Consider the following 22,185-nt stretch of genomic DNA (forward strand, 5'->3'; position numbering starts at 1 on the left):
AGGAATTTGTGAAACGTTACTGTACATACAATAAAAATAACTGATAAGTGGAATAGATTTTCCAAACCTTGTAATTTTTCTGTACTTATTTTAGTCCCTACAACTTGAAAACATTATCAACAATTGTCAAGGATTAATATATTTGAAATCCATAAGTATATTCTGCAAACTAGATCATGATTCAAAGTTACTTGGACCAAACTTCCACCTCAGACTTACCTTCCCTGCTTTCCAACATGAAGATGGAGCTGAAGTGGCACAAGGATCAGAGTCTTGAGGAAGAACCCGAGGAGTTTATCAGATCCTGTCAGGAAGTGACTGTAGATAAAGATGTTGTATCAGGAGGCAGCATTTGAAATGATTACACTGGTCTGTGTCAGACGTGTTCGACCCAAAAGGAGAAGAAAACCAAAGATGATAAAGCTTTAAATCAGCAACAAACTGATGGATGAGGACAAACGCATGAACATCTTCGTCAAAGTCCATCATTTATGAGTCAAAAAATATTTCATAATTGATTTATTCATTTCTCTGTGACAATCCCTGAATTCATGACGAATGGCTTGTACAACACCTTAGTGTACAACTTCTATAAAATACATGACGCCGTCGTATACTGTCATCTAAAAATGGTAGAAAACCCGGCTCTGCTGAGCGACTGTTTGAAAGAAGCAGCGTTCCATGGACTCACACACGAATGCAAAAGTGAAGCGACATTTACAGATTTACAACAATAAAGCAGTTTGTCTCATTTGCACAACAAACACAGACAACCATCTCTTTAATTAATCTCACACACTCGCTCGTGTGAACCCCGGCTTGTGAAGGTTCTGGGGACGGGGACGCGGTGAAGAGAAGAACGCTCGGGTGGTCAAAGTGGGTCACATGATACGACTGATCCGCCATCGTGAGTCACCAAACGATAAATTTAATCTATGGAATAAGAGATTACACTCGGGGCCACGACACATTTACAAGACTGAACATTATTAACAGTTGATCAACCCTCCTGACAGGCACGCGTCACTGACGGTGCCGCTGTACAGGTGCCCCCCCCCAACCCCTCCCGTGGAGACGTGTCACTTTTGCGATGCCGGGCCAGCTCTGTCTGTTCCCCCCCTCAACACACCAGGTGTTTGTACATTGTGCTCGTGCTTCAGGGGCAGTGATCCGAAGACAATCGCGACCGTGAGCAGCAGCAAGTGGTCGCCGTAAAATGTTCCGGTGATTCAGAAAATGCTGGTTAATTTTAAAAGGCTTCCCAAACTTTATAATCTCTCCCGATTGATTTTATATATCAAGATAAGTTGGAGCTTCCCTCTGCCTCGGCCCCCCGACTCATTGAGAGGAGTGTCTGGAGTTCAAGGGGTTTCTGATGTGCCCGTCAGCGGTGAAGTGCTGTAGAGGAGTTACTCATGTGTCCACTAGAGGTCCGAGTGAGTCCTGCAGGAGGCTGTCCTGGAGGTTCGAGCTGTCCGGCACAACGCTGGACTGTGTGATCCCGACACCTGCGAGGCAGCTCACACAACCCTGAAGACACAAACGATGGATATTTAACCTTCAACAACACGACTGCCTCCATTGATGGGATCCTGGATATCATTCAATTACCAAAGCATTTAAAATAAATCTTTATTTAAAATAAACTTTCACTGTTCGTCCTTACATTCACATCTTTGAAAGAATATTCTTATTCTGACCAACCTGTGTGTCTATCTCTTCAGGAATGGTGCGTTTCTTGATCCACGGATGGACATCAGCGAGTTCCTTCTTCTGCTCCTGAGTGAACCAGGGCTGGAGGGGCTGAAGCGCCCTCAGCTTCTCCCGGTCGTCAGCCAAGACATCATTCTGGTCCCTGTTGGGCCGGACAGAACATGTTAACACACGCGAGGGTGAACTGGACTCACCACGAGAGACTGGAGTTCTCACCTGGTGTGGATCTGGTAGGTCATCATGACCCGCTCGGAGGTGTGCTGGATCATGTTCCATAAAGAGTTCTCCACCTGATTGTCAAAGTTGTGTTGGTGCTCTGCTGGCGTTTCTTTACGGGCTTTACGCGACGTGTCGGAAGAGTCGTTGCTGGCAAAGTACTTGCTGCTGTTGCTGCTCCCTGTGAAGCGAGCGGGTCCTCAACGTCAGTCTCCTGCTGCACCTCACGACGTGTTCTTACACTCACCGGTGTGCGAGGTAGAGGTTCCGTTAGAACCGGATCCCGACCCTGAGCCGAGAGATCCTCCGGACTCCCCCGAGCCGGATCCTGATGCGTTGGAGCCGGTCCCTGACCTGGCGTCCTCCTGCAGCAGCATGTGAAGCAGCTCACTGGAGGTGGACTGGTTATCATGGTTGCCGGAGTCGCTCGGTGTGTCGATCTGAAAAAGGTTCACCTGAAGTTTAAGCTGGAGTCGGACCGCTACACCAGTTGAGCTACTGTATTTTCATGGCCATCATAAAGCACACCAACTATACTACAAAACCTTATTTGAGTATTAATACGAAGCCTCGCAGAAAAATCCTACGAAGCCTCACAGGGAAACACTATGAATCCTCAGTAATACTACCAAAAATTGAGGTGTAATAATAAATATAGTAGAGTTATACTACACATGATGCCACTTCGTAGTTCACAAAAGTCGTACTTATGGTTCCACGCACACGGTTCAGGACCAGAGGGGAGAAATCTTTTCAGGCTGTTGCTCTTATACTTTGGAACAATCTTCCTCTCTCTTTGCGCTTGATGGATCTACTGACTCCTTTAAGAAACATCTTAAGACGTTTCTATTTGTTCAGGCTTTTCCTTGATTTTCTGGAACTTCTGTTGTGTTATCAGTTTTATCTTGATCTTTAAAGTATATACTTTATTGAATATTGTTTTGATTGTTTAAGCGCTTTGTGACCCTGGTCTGGAAAAGCGCTATACAAATAAAAATTACTTACTTACTAAAATATTTTGACAGATTTTTGAGTGTCCTGTAAAGTAAGGTCAGCAAGTTATTGAATTATTAATAGATGAGGCCCAGTGTCGTTTTGGAAGGAAATTTAAGTGTGCCTTACATTTCAAAAACACGCTGCATTATCAGCAAAGGAATCTCGAAATCTGTGTTTGTTCAACAAGACATCAGACTCACCTCATTGGCATGATGTTCGTGCAGGCTCTCTGCGTGGTTGTGCCCGGTGCTGCTCAGCCACTCACTGGGTTTTGGCAGCTCCTCCTGGAGCAGGTTAAGTTGCAGTGGAGAACTGGATCTGGAGCTGGAAAATAGGGCGCGGGGCCCGGCCGTCTCCTCCTCCTCCTCGCCGACTGAGGAGCTGGGTCGAGGCGAAATGAGCAACGGCCCTGGCAGCGACTGAGCATGAGGGACCTGCTGGGCTTGAAACTGGACTTGGGGGATCTGGTTAATGTGGGGGGCAAAACCTCCCACAGAGATGGGTGCCTGGGGCATCATGGAAGGAGTGGCCGTGGGGTACAGAGTGGGGTATCCAGGAGGAAAGCTGGGGTAGTTGGGAAGGATGACAGCCATAACGGGTGTCATGTAAGGGTTGATATTTTGGACTGGGCTGATGGGTTGAAAGTTCGGAAAATTCAGAATATTCTGAACAGGTTCCATCTGGATTTGTTGCATATTAAGTGGATTCAGATTTGGCTGCATGGCGTTGAAGTTGTAGGTCAGCTGGGTTTGGTCGGGCAGCGGCTGCATCACCATGGGCGGTGGAGGTCCGGGCAGCGGATGGGTCCGGGGCGGTTGCTCTGGGACCGGCTGGGTCGCCATCATGGGGAAGAAAGGTGCTTGAAGGGGGGGCACCTGGTTGTAGTGCATTTGGGGCTGGGAGGACTCTGAAGAAGGCCAGGAGGAATTGGGGACACGGTGAGGGAGACCAGATGGGGAGGCATAGCTGTCTGAGGAGCCCTGAGGTTTAGAGCGTCGGGGTCTTTGCTTGGTTCTTCGTGAGCGGTTCCATCCACCGGCACTTATTGGACGGAGATAGTCACCTGTGGTAACATGAAGGCAACGTGTTTAACATACAAATACAACCTCCCCCATCAACAACAACTCCCACCAAACATACCTGGGTGGTGAGAACGATCCATGGAGCTGTTGTCCAGTTGCAGATAGGAACTGTAGGGGCTCTGGAAGATCCGATGCCGGAATCGATCCACATACTCTTGCTCTTCCTTTTGTGTGTGCGCCGACAGAACCTCCTTGGTGAGACCCACAAACCTCCGCTCCTCCGTGGCCGGACTTGGGGCGGGGCGGCTGGGAGGGGGGGCAGGATCGGCAGGTTCACTGCCCATCGGAGCATCCTCCAGGGCGGTGGCCTCTGTTATGGGCGGACATGAAGAAAATTAATAATTTTGTTGACCAGAGATTACAATCCAAAACAGTTTTAGGTACCGGATTCCGGCTGAGGCACGTGAACAATGGTGCTGCTGTAAGAACACTGACTGGTCACGGACACGACGCTCATGGCCTTGTTGGAAAGGGTGATGTCTGTCAGAGGTGCCCCGACGACAGCTGCAGCACTAGGTGTGACCGACGCCTCGCTCTCCTGCGCCACTGCTGCACACCACAAGAGTGTTAGAGAAACTCCTCTCAAGTTTTTAACTTGAAAAGAAAAATGACTTTGCTCACCATCGGAGCTGATCTGAGTCACATCAGCGGCCTCGGCAGGTTTGTCGTCTTCTGAGGTAGAGGACGAGGAAGAAGACGTTGCCAGGGATTGAGATTTACTCTTTCTTTTGAGTACTGGACCAGTACAACCATCCAAATACCTGCACACAAAAAGAACTCTAACTCTCTGATGGAAGTGAAGACGGTTGATGATCTCATGAGGAGCTCGAAACATACTTGATAATGTTGTCCACACAGTTGATCTGCTGGTAAGAGGGAATGTGTGTTTGTTTCCGGCCGTCTTCGGCATCTTGGCGGTCTGGGTTTGACAACATGGGGGGCAGAAGACCTGGAAGATTCAAGTTGGAGATTGTAACGAGAGGATAAAAGAGGCGACATGTGTCGTGTTACCTGTGGGTTTCCCAAGAAGAGCGATCTTATGACCAGAGTCCAGATACTGACGTTGTCCCCAATTCCTAACTCGGTTCCCACCAGCTGTCATTTGCTGCAGAAGCCAAACATCGGTGTGAGGAACATCTGCAGAAAAATATCTTTGAAACGGCTGCCTTACTGGTTCGCGGTGCGACTCCTCCCAGAGGTTTCCATTGCTGTCGCTAGAAGACGCCACACTGATGTAGTGCTCGTGAGAGCCGTTGCTCCCCAAACTCCCGTAACCACTGGAACCATTGTTATGAACCGGCTGAGAGAGACAACACCAATTTAGTGTTAACATCACACAATATCAGAGGTTTAAAAACAATTTAGACGAAGTCCTCAAATACCTGCAAGAAGAGCTTGTAGATCTTGGCTTGCAAATCTTTTATTTCTTCAAAGGTGACATTGAAATCTGTCCTGCTGCAGGCGGCGAACACATCCTCGTTCAGAGGGCTCCTGGAAACCCGGCAAGAATTCAGGTTAAAGCGGATGAATACATTTGCAATTACCACGAGACTTCCTTACGTCCTGACTTTGTGGCGTCCAATAATGAACGCTACTTTGCGACTCCAGGGGTTGATGAAGCTTGACCAGCTGGTGTCCAGGGTGATGTAGTCTCCGTTTTGACAGCGCAAACGTACAGGAGAGTGTTCGAACGGAGCCTGGCCAGCATACTTCAACACTGCAGTGGCACAATGACATGCAAGTTATAACTTTGTAGCAAGTATACATATATATTTGAAACAACTTGTTAGTGAATTACTGAAGCACTCATTCTTATAACAAGGCGTATGATTAAAAAATAATTGTTTAAAAATAACTTGCACTCATGTAGGTGATGTAATACAAAAAAGACCCAAACAGGTTTCACCTTTTCGATGCATGGACAGCATGAGAGGACGGTCCTCTGGGTGAATCGAGGTCAGGAGGGATGTCCCGATGAGATCCTGAGGCAGGTACCCCAACAATGGCACAGCCCTGGAGGTAAGGGAAGTAACGTCAATTAATATTTTCTCAATAAAAGAGGTTTAATTTAGGTCGGTTTGTGCCAACCTGTCATCAACCTCCAGGAACACAGAGCCGGGCGAGTGTGTGGTGGTAAAGATACGCTTGTCCATGGGAATGCGAGGAGCTACAGGACATTGAAAAGCAATTTTAAGATTGTGGAGTTTGGTTCAGAAAAGACACATTTAATCAATCACAATGTCATATACCTTCATATCCAGAAATTATGCGTTCTGCGAGGGCCAAGCAGCACGGCTCTTCCTCTTCACCCGAATTCCCTCTACCCTGCACCTTCAGCAGGTAGGGAGTGATTCGAAATGGGTTGTAACGCATCTCACCCTCCCTGTCTTTTCCACCCCTGAGAAAAAAACATTAACACCGTGACAATCAGTAAACAGACTTGACAACACAACACCAATGACAGTTGATTATTTTAAAATTACTTCTAAGTGAGAGCTCCATGTCATCATCTCAGCCACTTCATAAAAAAAGCAAAAAATGAAGGCCTAAAAGAGCCAAAGTAAGGATATGACCTACAGAAAGTCTATGTCAAATATATAAAACGTTTTTTATATATAAGCGGTCAAGTAATGTGTCCATTTAGTAACAAAAATAATAATGAACCCTGGGTTTAAAATACATATATTATTGGAAGAAAATAGGACTAATAAAAATAGCTATCTGAAAAACCTCAAAATGGGTTTTAAATCTGACAAAAAACAATAATAATAATGCAAAAGATTAATGCAAAGATTAATAACAAAAATGGTTAAAAAAATAATTTAAGTAAGCACAATTATTTAGCCGATTTTTGTTTTCTCCCTTTTAAAAAAAAAACCCACTTCAGAATCAGCTAAAGGATGACTGAAAAGCTGAGTATTTTACATAAGGTCAAACGCTGAAGGACAAGATAAATTAAGTTCAAGTGCCCATCTGTGGCACCTAGGTCTAATCTGATATGCAAGAGCACTTTGCTAGAATTATATAAATAAACCTGCAGCCCTTTTCACATCTAATGATGGAAGTCAACAAAGACTCACCTTATTCTGCAGAAGAACGACTTCACCTGGGCACTGTCAAAGAGAACTCCAGCTGCAGAGACAAAATGTGCCATGTTTTACAATTATGCCATCATACGAGTCAACATAATATCAAAGTATAATTTAGTGGAGCAGCACATGGTTGGAGACCAAAAAAAAAAAGACAAACCTTTGTAAGAGTTGCTCCAAGGCGGCAGGTGCGGCTGTGCTGTATGCGTGTAGAAGACGTTCACGTCTTGATGGAACAGCAGCTCCACGAACTTGGCCGACTCCAGGAACTTCCTCTTGCAGCACAGGATGCTGGATGCTTGCTCGGAGGCATACAGCACACGGCCAGTCGAGAGGGAGAAGACCACCACGAAGGAGTCCTAAACACAGACATGGAGACATTTGCACACACACAAGCATGCCAAGTCACACACACACCCACAAATATACATACGCTCACACACCCGACCAAAGGTAAGGCAAAAATGGCGGTACCATGTTCATGTGTCTATGAAGTATTCTAGTGGTGCATCATCATCATCTTAACATTAAACAGATAGCAGCCATCTTTATTTCTTTAGCGATTCACATTTATGGCTGGGTCGGCCAATCAAAATCTGTGCGAGTCTTTACCGTGTTTTTGAGAGCATGTTCGGATGTCGCCCCCTCCAGCTCATTGAGGGTACACACGGTGGCATCCCTGCGCTCTTCCTGGCCATTTTGCATCAGCAGTTTGTAGTACTCGCTGTTGGCTGCAAAGGAAACAGAAACAATTTCATAAAAAATATATTTGAAACCATCATTTGTTTGTGGTGCTGGATGGAAGGTTTGGCGATTACCTTGCACTTGTTTGACACAGTTGAGAGCATAATGCAACGCCTCCACTGTGCTTGCTTTGCTTCTGCTGCGTTTTTCAGATGGAATCCTCTTCTTCATCTCGGCAACAGCGTTCATCACCTCTTTGTGTGCTCGCCCTTTGCCCCCATCTGCAGTCACACTGCTGCGAAGCATGACAACAGGCGAGCCGTTGAGTTCATGGTCGAAAAACTCTCCACGTATAATGCTCATGACACGATTTATGATGATTGATACAATTGCTATAAATCATACCAGACTAAAAGGAATTGAACAAATGTGAGATTGAAAAAAGGTGTTGGAAAAACAATAAGGGTGGAAGCATGAGAAACCATGTATCCATAAAAGCAGATTATTTTAAACCACATTCCGATTAAAATAAGCAGAGTTGATAGCATGCACATTGTCACCGTTTTATGGTGATTATGTGATTGTTTGAGCAGTTGCTCTTAAGTATACTTTTAAATCAGGCCATTATATTTCTAAACATTTTCAATCTGCTGCTACTGTAGCTATAAATGCACACATGTGTAACAACAAAAGCATTATTTCAGATCTCTGTGGAGCAACTATAATTACTTTATTAAACTTTTCATTCATCAGAAAAAAACGTGAAGAGGCTGTAAAGCCAAGTAAAAGTACAAACACACTTTTCTTAAAAAGGTACAGGCTCTGCCGACAACAACCGTCAACCGTCAACAAAACCCTCCTGCTGTTTGTCATTTCCTATGTCTTTCTCAGTGTGGAGCGCCACAGTCTGGTTAAATTTTCCCAAATGCCACAATTTTTCTTTTTACCAAAATATTAGAGCAAAATTCAAACCAATGTTTGGCATTGAGAATTATTCTTGGTTCATAAAACATGCAAATAACCCAAAAACTAGAAGAAAATAAGTGAGTAAATTACTAACAATCATTCTTAATTGTGTACAATTCTACACTAAGTTTCAAGTTTGACACAAAATAAATTAAATGCCTACATTTGATTTGGCAACAAGTTTAGGCAGAAGGATTGATATGTCGTGCAATTCATCCGTCAGATTATTGTTGTATTTTAAATCTGCATGACTGGATTATTTGAGACATTATGCGGATTTTCATGCTGCGGTTTATTAAAATCAATCCAAAGCCCAATTTTGTCGGTTTTGTTTGAGTTTCCAGCTTTAGCTTACCAGAAGGGAGTATATTTTAACAAGTCTTAAGTATTATTGATATCACAAATGGAACGCATAATTTTCCTTTTCAATCATTTGTAAACACACAATACAACACGTGTATCAATATACAATTGTTAAGCAAAGTTACATTTATTTTGGAATACTCTTCATGTCTTACCGAGCTATCCGACCATTGACCTAAACATTTTTAAACCACGAATGGTGAGAGATTCTTACGACCGAGGTGTAGACCTTCATTTAGTTCTAACAAAACAAGTTAAATTATTATATCGAGTTACATACCTCTTAGAAGAGTTGGAGGTGGAGCCCATTGCACTACTGGGGCTGCGATTTGATGAAGAGAGGTCATTAGACCCACTGGTCATATCTTCATCTTCCTGCCCCGCTTCACCAATGTCCTCTGCTCCGAGATGCTCGGCCATCAACCCTCCGTTGTCCTGCGCCAACAGTTCCTGGGCCTTCCCTACATCTATGGCAGATGCCACCGCATCCTCCCTGTCCAGGCCTCCATCACTGCCAGGCATATCCACACTTTGGTCACACATCAATAGAAACTTTGACTAGAATGATCCGCTGGGGTCTTCATATATTCAGCCAGAGGAGAAGGTTCCATGTGGACATTCATAGGAGCTTAATCCTTCAGCACCGAAGGCTCAATGCAAGCGCGCGTCAGGCACTGCAGGTAAACAAAAGGGAAATCCAGAGATTAGACGTTAAACAAAAAAACAAACATGTCTTTGTTAAGTGAACGTATGACATACAGTTGATCTCCAGATAATAGTTAGGTTTGTGAAAGGGAATAATAGACGAATCGAAAAATAAAAAAGCATTACAACAGGGCATACCTACGCCAAGGAGCTCACTTTATATGAAGACGCAAACGGCTTTTGGGAAAGCTAGGCATATACTAGGTAGCCAAGTCCGACACTTGTACATATCAAATCTAAAATATGTTGTTGATGATTGAGAAGAACTACAAAAAGCTATATACACACACATACATAGTACCCATGGGTGGTGGAAGTAAAGAACTAGTCTTAGTCTAGCAGCAAGAACCCACCCAATCAAGGTCTACCCCCTTTACGCAGTTCAGTCTGTGGACCCACCAAGAGACGTACATATGTTAGCTGGTGTCAGGGGCCCTAAGTGGAACATGTTATTGAAAGGTTAGGAATGTAGGGGAGGGACTGTTTGAACACGGCTTCAAAAGGTAAACACTTTTTTCTTTCCAATGAAAAGCATAATCTTTCTCAACAACATGCGGAACCAAATGGAAAAGGCGGTACAGAAAAATGTTTGAATGAAAATGTATTACGTTTTAGTATTAATAGCTATGATTATTGATCCTAGTAGATATATTTTGCACTAATGGGTTCTACTTTAACACTGATTTGTGGAGCAAGAAATGGCACTAAATTGATAAACATCGCTCTTAAATGAAAGGGAACATGATGAGTGGCATATTATCAAATCTGCATTTGTGTCAATAAATGACTCCATACATATTAAAGCACATTAAATTCGAAATATATGTATATCAAATGACTGCAGAGTCAAACTTGCAACAAATGATCTTGTGTACATATTCATTTTTAATGAGAACGAAAATTGGAAATCAAGTCTTAGAAAAAAAAAGTCAATTTAAATAATTTACAAGTCTAAGATGAACAGAAGCCTACATTAATGTTTGCATGTCAAGGAATATAATAAACTAAAGGAGAGTCAAAGAAAAAAATACAAATTCATCCATATTTAAACAGGAAGCTATAACTTGATCTTTCTGAACACAAGTGTGACATACATTTGTTGAGCTAAGGCTTACCATCCCCCCCAACCCAACATGAACCTAGTGAACTCATGGAGTTCAAACCCTAGCTGTCATTTGCAGGAGGGGGCTGCTTTTACCTCTCTTTAGTGCGATGGAAAAACATTCAGGAAATGCAGTACGAGTAACACGATTGTCCAAAACTCACCTGTTAACAAAGCCCATAACCTCTCTTCATTTTTTAAAATGTTATTGCCATGTTTTATTGTGTTGATTTTATGCTACGGCTTTTGGCTTTATGAATTTATTGTATTCAAGTTCAGGTTCCAGTTCCTTTATTGTCATGAAATTGTAGTCCTCTCAGAGCCACGATGACATGACAAAACATGAAGTAGACAGTTGAAAGGATATAATACAATTATATACATACAAAAAAAAAAAAAAATAATCAACAAATGAAATAATCAACAATACTTAAATAATTCACTAATAAAATTCCTCAAGTCCCAAGTAACTGTAAAGACTTTCACTCTGAAATAGAATGCATTATTAACCTCAATAATCGAAAAAAATACAATTACTGGAAAGCCATGTTTAAATTTAAACTTAGACTCTGAAGGATTTTAAAATTTTGGTTATTTCAGTTTTGCTTCAACCTACATTATTTTTTTACTGAACACAAACAAATGAGTAAGTTAAAAAAAAAACTTTCAATATACCAGTCCAATTACAATTTAAAGTTACTTATATATTATCTTTAATAGAAACTGTTGTTAAAAGGCCACAGTATCACTGTTGCAAAAGAATGAAAGACAAAGTAAACCTCTTTAGCATACAGGTGTATGTCAATAATGAAGATTCTTTGTAACAGACAAGCATTTGTAATTTAAGAGCCAAATTTAGCAGCTAGCAACACAACAGAAGACTTTACTATGCATCGGTTTTAAAGTGAATCACATCTTTTAACGTAATTTAACTCTGAGAAACTATCTCAATCTGAACTGATCATGAATCGTCATTAATCTTTAAGGGCTTTGTCAAAGAAAACTAAGTAAGTATTGCTTTTCTGTCGGGAAGAAACTGAATCTGAAGAGTAAAAAAAATCCAAACAGAGGAACAGGTTGTCACTCAACACACAAGAGCCAATAAAAATATCCTGCTTCGTTCATCAGGTCTGCGCAGCACTATTACATAATCCAAATGTTCAGTCTGAAGTGTACACACGTTTCACTACAGTATTGCTTAAGAGCTGAAAGAAGCGTCATCGATACGATGAGGTCGGTCTAACATAAGGTCAATAACAAAAACATGAACTTTGAAATGTTATTTTAGCCAGTTAGGAGGATTACCAAAAGAGAATGTGTCTAATTTTTGTTTGAATAACTCCTTTAAAAGACCCTGTTCAGAGTTCCTAAAGTAAAACAAGGATGATACTATTGAAAGGAAAGTTCCAACAAGGAAGAATTCTAAAAAGGAAACGAAGCAAATACTACGACCATCTCAACAGGTTAAAACCAGACGGTGTCAAATATTTCAAAAGTTCATCACACTTGTATTTCATAGACAGAGATGAGTCAGAGCGACAAAAGAATATGCATTTATGATCCAGTTTTTAATATTGAAAGTACTCCAGGCATTTAAAAGCAGCAAATGTTCACCTTTAAATAGGTCACTTCTAAAATCAGCAGTGATCACTGTGGCTTAACATAATAATGCAAACAAGAAATGACAACAGTTATTTACAGGTAGATAAGGACTATTAAGGAAAAACAAACTACAACTCCAGCGTGATCCTAGTAAATAAACAAACCTGACACTTCTTTCACGGAATCCAACCCACCACCACCATCACCCCCACCACACATGAACCGAGTGACCGAAGGAAAAACCAGTCATCTTACTGGGATGACTTTTAAAGTCCATTGGCTAGTGAAGAAAAGTTTAAAAAAATTTAAAAAAAAATCCTAAAAAGTTGACTGGATAGAAATCAATTCAATTCCTTCCCAAAATGCTCAATTACAACAAAAAAACAAGAGGGACATTCTGTCATGGGCAGATTAACGTGACGTCACTTCCACGTCATGCAAACATTAGCAGAGGTTTGTGTTGAAGTCAAATAATATGACGTTACATTTAGATAAAGGGTAAAAAAAAAAAAGAAGAGATTTGCAGAAGTTAACCACATGTTTGTGCCTTAAAGAGACGCCAGGCGACGCCACTTGTATCGAAGGCAGACATCTCTACCGCTCACATCCACAGGACTACTTTGAAAACCGAACACTACACTGAGTCGTGAATTTAAAGAAGTAAAAGTACATTAGATCAACTCTTTTATAGTATTATTTACGATCTGTTTTCGAAACACCGGGCGAGCTGGTGAACTAGCTTAGCCAGTTAGCCGAATCAAACCAACCAAAGGAAGATTTTTTGTGGTGTGAATATTTACCTTAAAGACGACAACGGTGTCCGATCTTCACAGAAAGCGGGTTTTATATATATTTTTTAAAAGACGTAGAGAAAGTGTGTATATATATTGAGCGATAGCTCAGTCACGCAGCTAAGCCGCCGTACACTCGCAGGCGCTTGACACATTTGTGCAACGTGAGGCCGGTGCGAATTCACTCCGCCTGCTGCGCGCTGATTGGTTCCGAAATTGCCTCATTTGCATGTCGGCTCTGATTGGCTTTCGGTGATCGGCGGTGGGCGTGAACGAATCGTGATCTGTCAACGGCGCGCCGTCGCTTCACGTGTACATTACTCAAGACGCGTGGGTATCGGGCATGCGCAGTAGCGACCTTCATACGTCAAGACAGGCAGGTCCCTTTAAAATAATGTATGGTGCATTTATAGAGCAGCTTTTTATCTGTCTTTTGCACAAGTTAACAAGAAACAAATAAAATATAAAACTTTTTCTTCGTCTTACAAGCTAAAAATATAATTTAACAAAAATCAATTGTTTATTTCTAGTTTGCCAAAAGGTTACAAGTTGTCAACAAACAAAGACACATTGAGTAAATGAGTGAAGATTCATTTCTGTGTTGTGTATTAAAAAAAAAGAAGTTTAAAGGTCCATTTTTGGCATTTGCTGCTTCACACAATATTTATTTTGATATGTTAATGAAATGCTGCATCAACATTTCCATTCCACATGTTCTGTCGCTCAGCGTTTAAATGTCTTATTAGAGTTGGAGAGGAGGATGGAAAGCGATCAGGGGAGGTGAAGACCAGGGCGGACATGATGATCTCAGACAGAGGAGAAGGAGCAAGAGCGAAAGAGAACCTTTATAGTACATTTTGAGACGGGTTAGGGAAGCTAGATGGTTTGGCAAATAATAAAAAGGAGAGACGGGAGAAGAGGAAGGTAGACAAGGAGGTTAATAAATGAAAAACAACAACAACTTCAGAACTTCCGTTATACATTTTATTCAAGCAACAGGCACTTATTTCCAAACACTCATTACATTGTAGACATCATCCAGACCTAAGTTATTGACAACCGCACATTTGGTGTAGCAAGTAGCTGAAGATATACACCTGTGATAAAAAGTCAAATATTTTATTTGATGGCCAAAATGACCATCAAAAACACATTTGGGAAAACCCTATATACATTTTGTCCTGGTCTAATGAAAGGCAAAAAGTGTGGGAAAAAGGGCAATTGAAATACAAAGTTGAGAAGGCAAACTATCTTGTGTTAGTGTTGTATCTCTGAAAGACCAAATTGTCTTTAACCAACAAATGATCAAATTAAATTTAGCAGCCACCAGGTACAATCTAAAGGCAACGGAATCCTCAGCATTGATTTGCAAGTTTGATAATTTTGAACTCATGTACTGAAAATGTCACGAAACAGATAATGAATGACATTTACTTGGCGTGTACACAAGTTGTAGGCACTTGTCTAAATGTTAGCTGTACTTAACAAGGGAACCCAAATCCGAATGTGAGCCAGTTAAGAAGTTGTAAGAGGAAAATATCCATTATTAATATTTAAAAAAGACAAAAGAAGAAGCAAACATGAAGTCTTATTTTTGTGCAAGAACAACAACATACATTACTGAGCTGCTTGTTACAGTGCACACAGAGAAAATAAAACAAAGGTGTCACTGTATCTTCAATCGCATCTCTTGGCTTGGCACACATAATGGCTATTCATTAAAAATAAAAATTAAATAGGATGAAGGTTTACATTAGTCTCTTGTCTTGGGGTTGTTTGGCAGTGTGTTTGAATTTGCATCTGATATCATCTAAATTAAGGGTCATAAATCCAAAGGTCAGTAGGTGAAGAAAATCATTGGAACATTTTCAAAAGTTCAAATAATCAAATACATTTTATCTTGTTTAGATCTTGGAGTGTTTTCAGTTACTTCTGAGGACCTGTTGATCGACAGGTGTCAGCTCTGATGAGTGGATTTGACAAAATTTGTAAAAAGGCACGCCTTAGAAAACGTCACTTAGGCACACAGAATTACACACCCCAGAACAAGGAATAAGAACTTCAGCTTCAGAAAGGGAATACATGTGGTGGGTCCAGTGATCAGGTGACCTCCTGCAGAGCGCCCCACTTCTCTTCTTCTTCAGTGATGTTTTACTGTTGACTCCAGACTTGAAAAGATGAAAAGGAGAGTCTTTAGGAACAACTGGTAACATAACAACCATGCACTTCAATATACCACAAACTGCACAGTGCATCGTTAAGAAAAGGCCATACTCTGTAGTATGAAATCCCCAAATATTCCTTGTCCATCTCTAATCTGGAATGCATGTGCATGAGAAAATAACTTGACAAGATAATTGAGTTGCAGAGCCTTCATCTGCACAGCATTTGGAGACAGTATTATAAAAATCTAATACGGTTTCTTATAATGTTTGTGTCCTTCAAACAATAGTTGTTTATCTCGTGTTCGTAACAAGCTGCTTTATCTTTTAGAAGAGGGAAATGTGCATTGCAAAGCTAACAGTCAATTGGTCACTTACTTATAATAATGATCACAATGATCACAAGGACAGCTATCAGGATGGCCCACATCTGTAAGCACAAGTCAGAGCAATGTAACGTAAGACACAACTGCTACGAAAACATGGTTTATTTTGATGAATTATCAAGTGATGTTTCTGGGCACCTTGCAGTTCTTCCACCAGTATTTCCTCTTCAGCTTGGCGGCGCTGGTCTCAAACTGGGAGGCTCCAGCCTGCAGTGCGTCTGCTCTGTCATCCAGTTCAGACAGTTTTTGATCACGTTCCAGCACCTTGTCCACGTTTACACGCATGATGTCCACCACCTGGTCACAAAGACACACGACTGATTGTTTGAGATTCAAGTTCATATTAGCATTAAAGAGCGAGTCAAATGAGCAACATCACTGACTTCATCTTCATGCTCATACATGGAAATAAAGGCCTGTTCTTTTCCTACACATCCATCTCTCTACCATGGAATTACCTTTTGGTCTTTATAATAGACTCAAACTTGACAACAAAAAACTAAAACATTTACAAAAAGCACAAAACACTATCACAACACGTTATTCCAATCTCAATCTGCAACAGTTGACTTTCAGGCATCATTTTACAAAAATCAAGAATTTAAACATGTAATTTCTATGAATCCAGCAACTACTAGCTACTTCTAACTACAGAGGGCTTTTCTTTAAATTATATTTTTCTATACACAAATTTAATTTTACAGTTTCTACCTTGATAAATAATTGTTCAAAATTGTGAAGAATCCAAAGATGAAAACTATTCACCATACTACATTATATATTTAAACTGATCATTTCACAAATGAGTCACAAGACAATGAAGTCACTTTGCTTCTCTGCTTTGATGTACAAATCTGACTCCTAGTACACGGGTTAAGATTTTGTTACTCATCATCTAATTCCTGGAATGACGGATCACATTGTGCGACACGTGTGGATGTGACAGAAGAGCACAACATGATACACTTCCGTCTAAAGCGCAGTTTTTTTTTTTTTTTTCAAGGAATCAATATTTGAAACTACATCGAAAGACATAAACAATATGTTCCAGTGATCTAGAAACGCCGTTCCTCCCTTCAGACAGTGCAGCAGGGTGGAGCGTGTGTAGGCCCATGCAAACCTTACATAACCTTCCATTATGTAATGTGCAGCAGCCAATTGGAGCCCCGATGCAACACACGCTGGTTTAACTTCCGCGGAGGAGTGGCAAACCTTAACCAGGCTACAAGTGACGGACGGAGATCATGGTTTTTGAGATCAAGAAGGGAGAAACTGTTGTTAAATAAGCCAATGAGAAATGATTCATCAGAGTGGCTGAAGTCATTCAGAAGCATGACCCGCCCTCATTATGGCTGTGACACGAGTCTGTGTTAAAGGAGACAGTAAACATGATGGACGATCAGTAAAGCAAAAATGTAGTAAAAGAAGGTACCATTTATTGTGAGAGATAGTTTTATTTAACTTTTTGATCAAGTATTTTTTAAAGGACAACTAATGTGTTGATTTAAGTGCGTCTTAAATAGATGTTGGACTCTATTGAATCATCAGTATGTGTTTGTACAAAACTCTCTTTTCATTTAAATATTTACATTACAAATGCGCTTAAGCCCTGTCTTCTGAAAACGCACGGTTTTTCTGGGGCTAAAATAGAATCTACCATAACCACACCCACTCTGCTGTGATTGGTCAAGCGTCAAGGTTTGTCAGACAGCATCAATTCTAGAAGTCTCCACCTACAAGGGACTTGTGTATAAAGAAAGAAACAGGTTCCCATTGTTGCGTTATTATGGGTTCCGTTATCGTAACCTCTCATTTTTAAAATAATAATTTCAAAACATTGTCATGATAAGAGACTTGCTGCAACTTGGAGAGGAAGACTTCAACATTTGAAACATGCTAGTCAGGAGAGTTTGGTTTAACATTAGTTGCTCTTTAAATGTAAGAGTAAAGGTAAGGACCGGGGAAAAGTCTGGATTCCTACGTGTTCCTTTGAAATATGAAATATGCCCCTGTTTGTTTAAATGTAGCTAACACTTATGTTCAAGTACAACAAAAAATGTTTTCCAATAATGCAACAACGGTGTGTCCCTCCACAGTGCAACCTCAACTCCTCAAAGCAGGGAATACCCAACTTACGTTGTTCATTTAAAAAAAAAAAAAAAAAACACAATTTGTCCATGTTTCCAGCTCATGTTTATAATGACAAATGTTAACGTAGACACAAACGAATAATAAAAATTGGACTTGGAACATAAAGCAATACACACAAAATAATCCCTTCTATTTATAAAGTAAGTAAGTAAGTAAGTAATTTTTATTTGTAGAGCGCTTTTCCAAGCCAGGGTCACAAAGCGCTTAAACAATCAAAACAATATTCAATAAAGTATATATTTTAAAGGTCAAGATAAAACTGATAACACAACAGGAGTTCCAGAAAATCAAGGAAAAGCCTAAACAAATAAAAACGTCTGAAGATATTATATTTTATGATATGGATAAGCCTTTTTTCTTTTAGCCTCATTTTCTTGTTTTTCTTGGCCACTTGATGATTGACAATTACGCCTAAGCAACACATTAATCATCACAAGAACATTATGGCAAATATGGGTCAGGGTTCTGGTCTTACCTCATCCACCTGGGCCTGGGTCTGCTGCAGGCGTCTGTTGCTTGACGCAGCAGCGGAACCATCTGGAGCAGGAGCCGACCTGGAAGAAGGAAACGTATTACATGAGAGACATCCCTTACATGCTCGTGGGGGACTGTTTTGATACTCTATATTAAATGAATTTTTGAAAAAAAAAAAAAATAGGCTTTCACTATAAACCCAGTCATACATGATAAACAATTTCCCTAAGGAGACCTCCTGAGGGATCAATAAAGTTTACCTTACCTTACCTTACATACATGTTTTAAATGTTATAGTTGTTTACATAAATTATATTCAGTCCAAGTGTTGCCTTTTTGTGGATAAAGGGAAATTTAGGATAACAAATACATTTATACAATTCCAGTAGATGGTCCACATTAAAGGGTTCAAAACAACAAAGAATTAAGGCGTTAAAAAAAACAACAATACTCCTTTGATTGAAATTGCTTTGATATATTGACACGCTTTTTTTTTTTTAATAGTGCCTGCAGGTGTAAATCAGTTTTTACATCCCCATGATCAGCTTTAATATAATCACATTTGTACAGTGACTTCACTCCATTTAAAACCGAACAAATAATTATAGTCAGTGAGGCTTTCAAAATGGTCACTGGATATGTGCAAGAGGTTTACTTCCTTTAGAACAATCCATGATGAAACGCTTCCGGAGGACATTGCAAATACTGAGCAATGTTTTTGTTTGGAAATTTGAATATCACAAGTGTAAGATGATAGAAGATAGCCAGGACTTTATCTCTCAAGAACGAGTTTAAGAGAGGGACTTATCTTATTCTTAAAGTCATTAGGAAAACACTAGATGGATAATAATATTATTAAAAACAACTTTTTATAGCTCTTCTGGTTTGTGTTATAGGGTGTGTATTCTTTTCTTAACATATGTAATCCAGTTAGTCCACTTCAGATCAAATCCGGTTCATCCATTTTTAAATCTTGTAAGCTAGGGAAGCATCTTCGTATTGTGAATGAACTTCTGCATTTCTTTATAAAACGATTCACCTTTTATTCTACCACAAAAAAAAGGAATAAACAACTCACTCATCTATGTGCCACCACTTGTATGGCGTGTTTGGATAGTTAAAAATACTTAAGTCAAAAGGATGAGAAGAGAAAATGGACAGCTATGCTTTTTACACAACTGTGACCAGCCTGACATTACAGTGATGCCCATGTGACCATCTGGGTTGCATTTGTGACCAATCAATAAGAAGTCAGTGCCACAGTAAGCTTATGCATTTTGAAATATTGATGATAATACATTTGTTCTGGTGTTGCCTTTGGCTTAATAGCTGTCAAAACATTTTATGGCACTTAAGCAATTAAAATATTGTTGATTTTTTTCCTTTTATAGTAATCTAATCTGCTCATCTCTATATACATGCTCAGTTGGTTTAAAAAAAACAACATCAAGTGGAGAAGTAAGAATGCATCCCATAACGATCCTAATTAATCAATAGGACTATTACAATTATTTACTGGGTGATATAATTACTTAAATGTCAAAGCGAAATTAAAAACAACAACTTATATTAATTTCTCTGGATTCTCAAGCTGTTGCTTGGTTCCAAACAGAATGTTTCCGAAACAACAACGTGTTTCTAAGTGTTGCTATATTTGTTCATGCCATTGCAAGTGATAGTGTGGACGTGAGCCTTCACGTGCACACGCTCTGGTCACTTAAACCATGTTTATTTCACAGAAACCTACAATACTATACAGAATAAATAATGAATGTTTCCTTAAATTTAAGAACTCAACACCTAGGAGATGTTACAGTCATAATATCAAAATGGACTGGGACATTCTACAGGTATTTCTAGCAGCTAGTTAAACGCATTATCTTGATGTACTATAGACATCTGAAGAAAAGTTAATAATTTGTGAGTGTGGGATAGGAAAACTCCTGTATATTTATTTACCAAGAACACATTGAAGATATCAACAGCTGTAAGGTGATCAGTCATTGACAGACATGAACCACATCCATTCCAACTTACCATACAACCACTCCCAGTAGCCAGTGTTTTCATAAGCCATGTATTCATCTGAACATGTTTGACACTTGTTTGTATCTCACCATTACTTTGTGCATCTTGGCGAATACTGTGTGACCAACAGTGTATTTGTTTCTGGTAAATATGCTGACGTTTGATATCGTTAAACACTACTGGATAGTTTTTACATTTTAAGTTAAAAGTTCAAGGAAGTGTGTGTTTACGACAAAACTTTACAAGTAATGGTGTACGCTTTACTTTTTAAACCATAACCAAATTAAATGAATACAACAGACCAAAACAATCGATCTAATGACGTCATAATAACGCCAACAGAACTGGACTAGCTATTTACTTTTTATTGAGCTAGTTAGCAACAAAAAGTCAAACGCAGAAACTGGATAAAGGCTCAGGCCAAAACAATAGTGACGTGACAGAGCTTAAAGTTGCTTTAGTGAAACCTGTAGAGTCAACAACGATAGTTCAACTCATTGGCTAAACAAAAAGTTAACATGGAAAGTTGCTAGTTTAGCTGCTGTGCGCTAACACTTGTTGAATGCTAACGGCAAAGTTTTGGGCGTTGTAGTGACCCACATTCAATAAACATCCCCGGTGACCCGATGACGTTTTAAAAACTAAATTGAATTTAAAGATAAAAGCCAATGCGGGGGATATACTTACATATTGATTGGAAAGTTTCCCTGAACAGATGCCGGATGTTACTTGTGTGCAGGCTAACGTTAACGCTCAAGTGTCAGCCAGTAACTGTTACCGTAGCTCGTGGTGCGTTCATGGGATGTTGGTTAAGTTGCCCGTGAAAGGGTGAAATGGGCGATTTTAAGTCAGGAAAAGCGGAGCAAAGATACAGTTAACACTAATAAATAAAGCCTATTTATGAAATAAATTGTTTGGAGACTATCATTATTACTTTAATGACATCACACAAGTTTTTCAAATGAAGTTTCGAATACTACAACATTTTCAGGAAGTACTTGAAGGCAGCATTAAAGTACTTTATCCGAATTGATTATTTTTCACAAGCACATGGTTAATTAAAATATATGTGAGGCGTTCATAGGTTTTTAAAAACTGAATGCAACCCCCTGTTACACATAATTGTATTAGTCTAATCTTTGGTTGATGGTAACTGAATAACAACGTGACCAGCATGTGACACTGGACTGACTGGCAAGACGAACCGTTATGATCGAAAACAGTACATACATACAACTGTACTGTAGAATACTCTTAAGTGTAATCTTAAGTAGATGTTTTAACGGGTTAAATGAAGGATTACATTTTTTTATTCAATCCTTGATATACTTTATTCAAACTCCTTGAAATAATTTATTTACGGATATTTAAAAAATGTTCAATTGTTTACATACAGTAGTAATTCATTTTTTAAAAAAGGAATGTATTTTTTTTTCTTCCATAGCTTAGTTTTTCACAAAAAAGATATTGTCTAAATTAGAATAGTTTTATTGCCAGCGTTGTAAATACAACAAAGAAATTGGTTGTGTTGGTATTACAGAATATAAAAATGAAATAAAACGAATGAAATAAAAAGAATAAATAAATTAATAAAATAAATACAATAAATCAGATTGAAATAAAATACATGTCATAAATAGGCATATGCATACAAAATGAATACAAATTAAAATAA

At 39.7% G+C, this 22,185-nt stretch overlaps 2 protein-coding genes across 4 annotated transcripts; both read right to left on the reverse strand.

The window, feature by feature from the left end:
• Positions 1–504: 504 nt before the first annotated feature.
• On the reverse strand, positions 505–13,456 carry per3 (period circadian clock 3). 3 transcript variants are annotated; one of them, XM_087801501.1, is made up of 21 exons: positions 13,319–13,456; positions 9,390–9,783; positions 7,915–8,075; positions 7,709–7,827; positions 7,257–7,455; positions 7,088–7,139; positions 6,257–6,405; positions 6,096–6,174; positions 5,914–6,020; positions 5,568–5,724; positions 5,390–5,498; positions 5,179–5,307; positions 5,019–5,112; positions 4,845–4,956; positions 4,392–4,768; positions 4,066–4,317; positions 3,126–3,988; positions 2,177–2,369; positions 1,930–2,110; positions 1,705–1,855; positions 505–1,530 (listed from the first exon to the last, which is right to left on the reverse strand). In XM_087801501.1, exons 2-21 carry the CDS (start codon positions 9,650–9,652, stop codon positions 1,414–1,416), a joined length of 3,864 nt encoding a protein of 1,287 aa, XP_087657627.1. In that variant the 5' UTR covers positions 9,653–9,783; positions 13,319–13,456; the 3' UTR covers positions 505–1,413. The 3 variants fall into 3 exon arrangements, with proteins under 3 accessions (XP_087657627.1, XP_087657628.1, XP_087657626.1); XM_087801502.1 differs by having other exon boundaries at positions 4,392–4,556; positions 4,629–4,768; positions 5,019–5,307; XM_087801500.1 differs by having other exon boundaries at positions 5,019–5,307.
• An 823-nt stretch (positions 13,457–14,279) lies between these two features.
• On the reverse strand, positions 14,280–21,317 carry vamp3 (vesicle-associated membrane protein 3 (cellubrevin)). Its single transcript, XM_087801506.1, has 5 exons — positions 21,198–21,317; positions 18,484–18,562; positions 15,996–16,154; positions 15,850–15,901; positions 14,280–15,477 (listed from the first exon to the last, which is right to left on the reverse strand). Coding segments are annotated over exons 1-5 (309 nt in total). The 5' UTR covers positions 21,200–21,317; the 3' UTR covers positions 14,280–15,460.
• Positions 21,318–22,185: the final 868 nt, after the last annotated feature.

The sequence above is a fragment of the Callionymus lyra genome, chromosome 10, assembly GCF_982586985.1.
Source record: "Callionymus lyra chromosome 10, fCalLyr1.hap1.1, whole genome shotgun sequence".
NCBI classification, from domain to species: domain Eukaryota; kingdom Metazoa; phylum Chordata; class Actinopteri; order Syngnathiformes; family Callionymidae; genus Callionymus; species Callionymus lyra.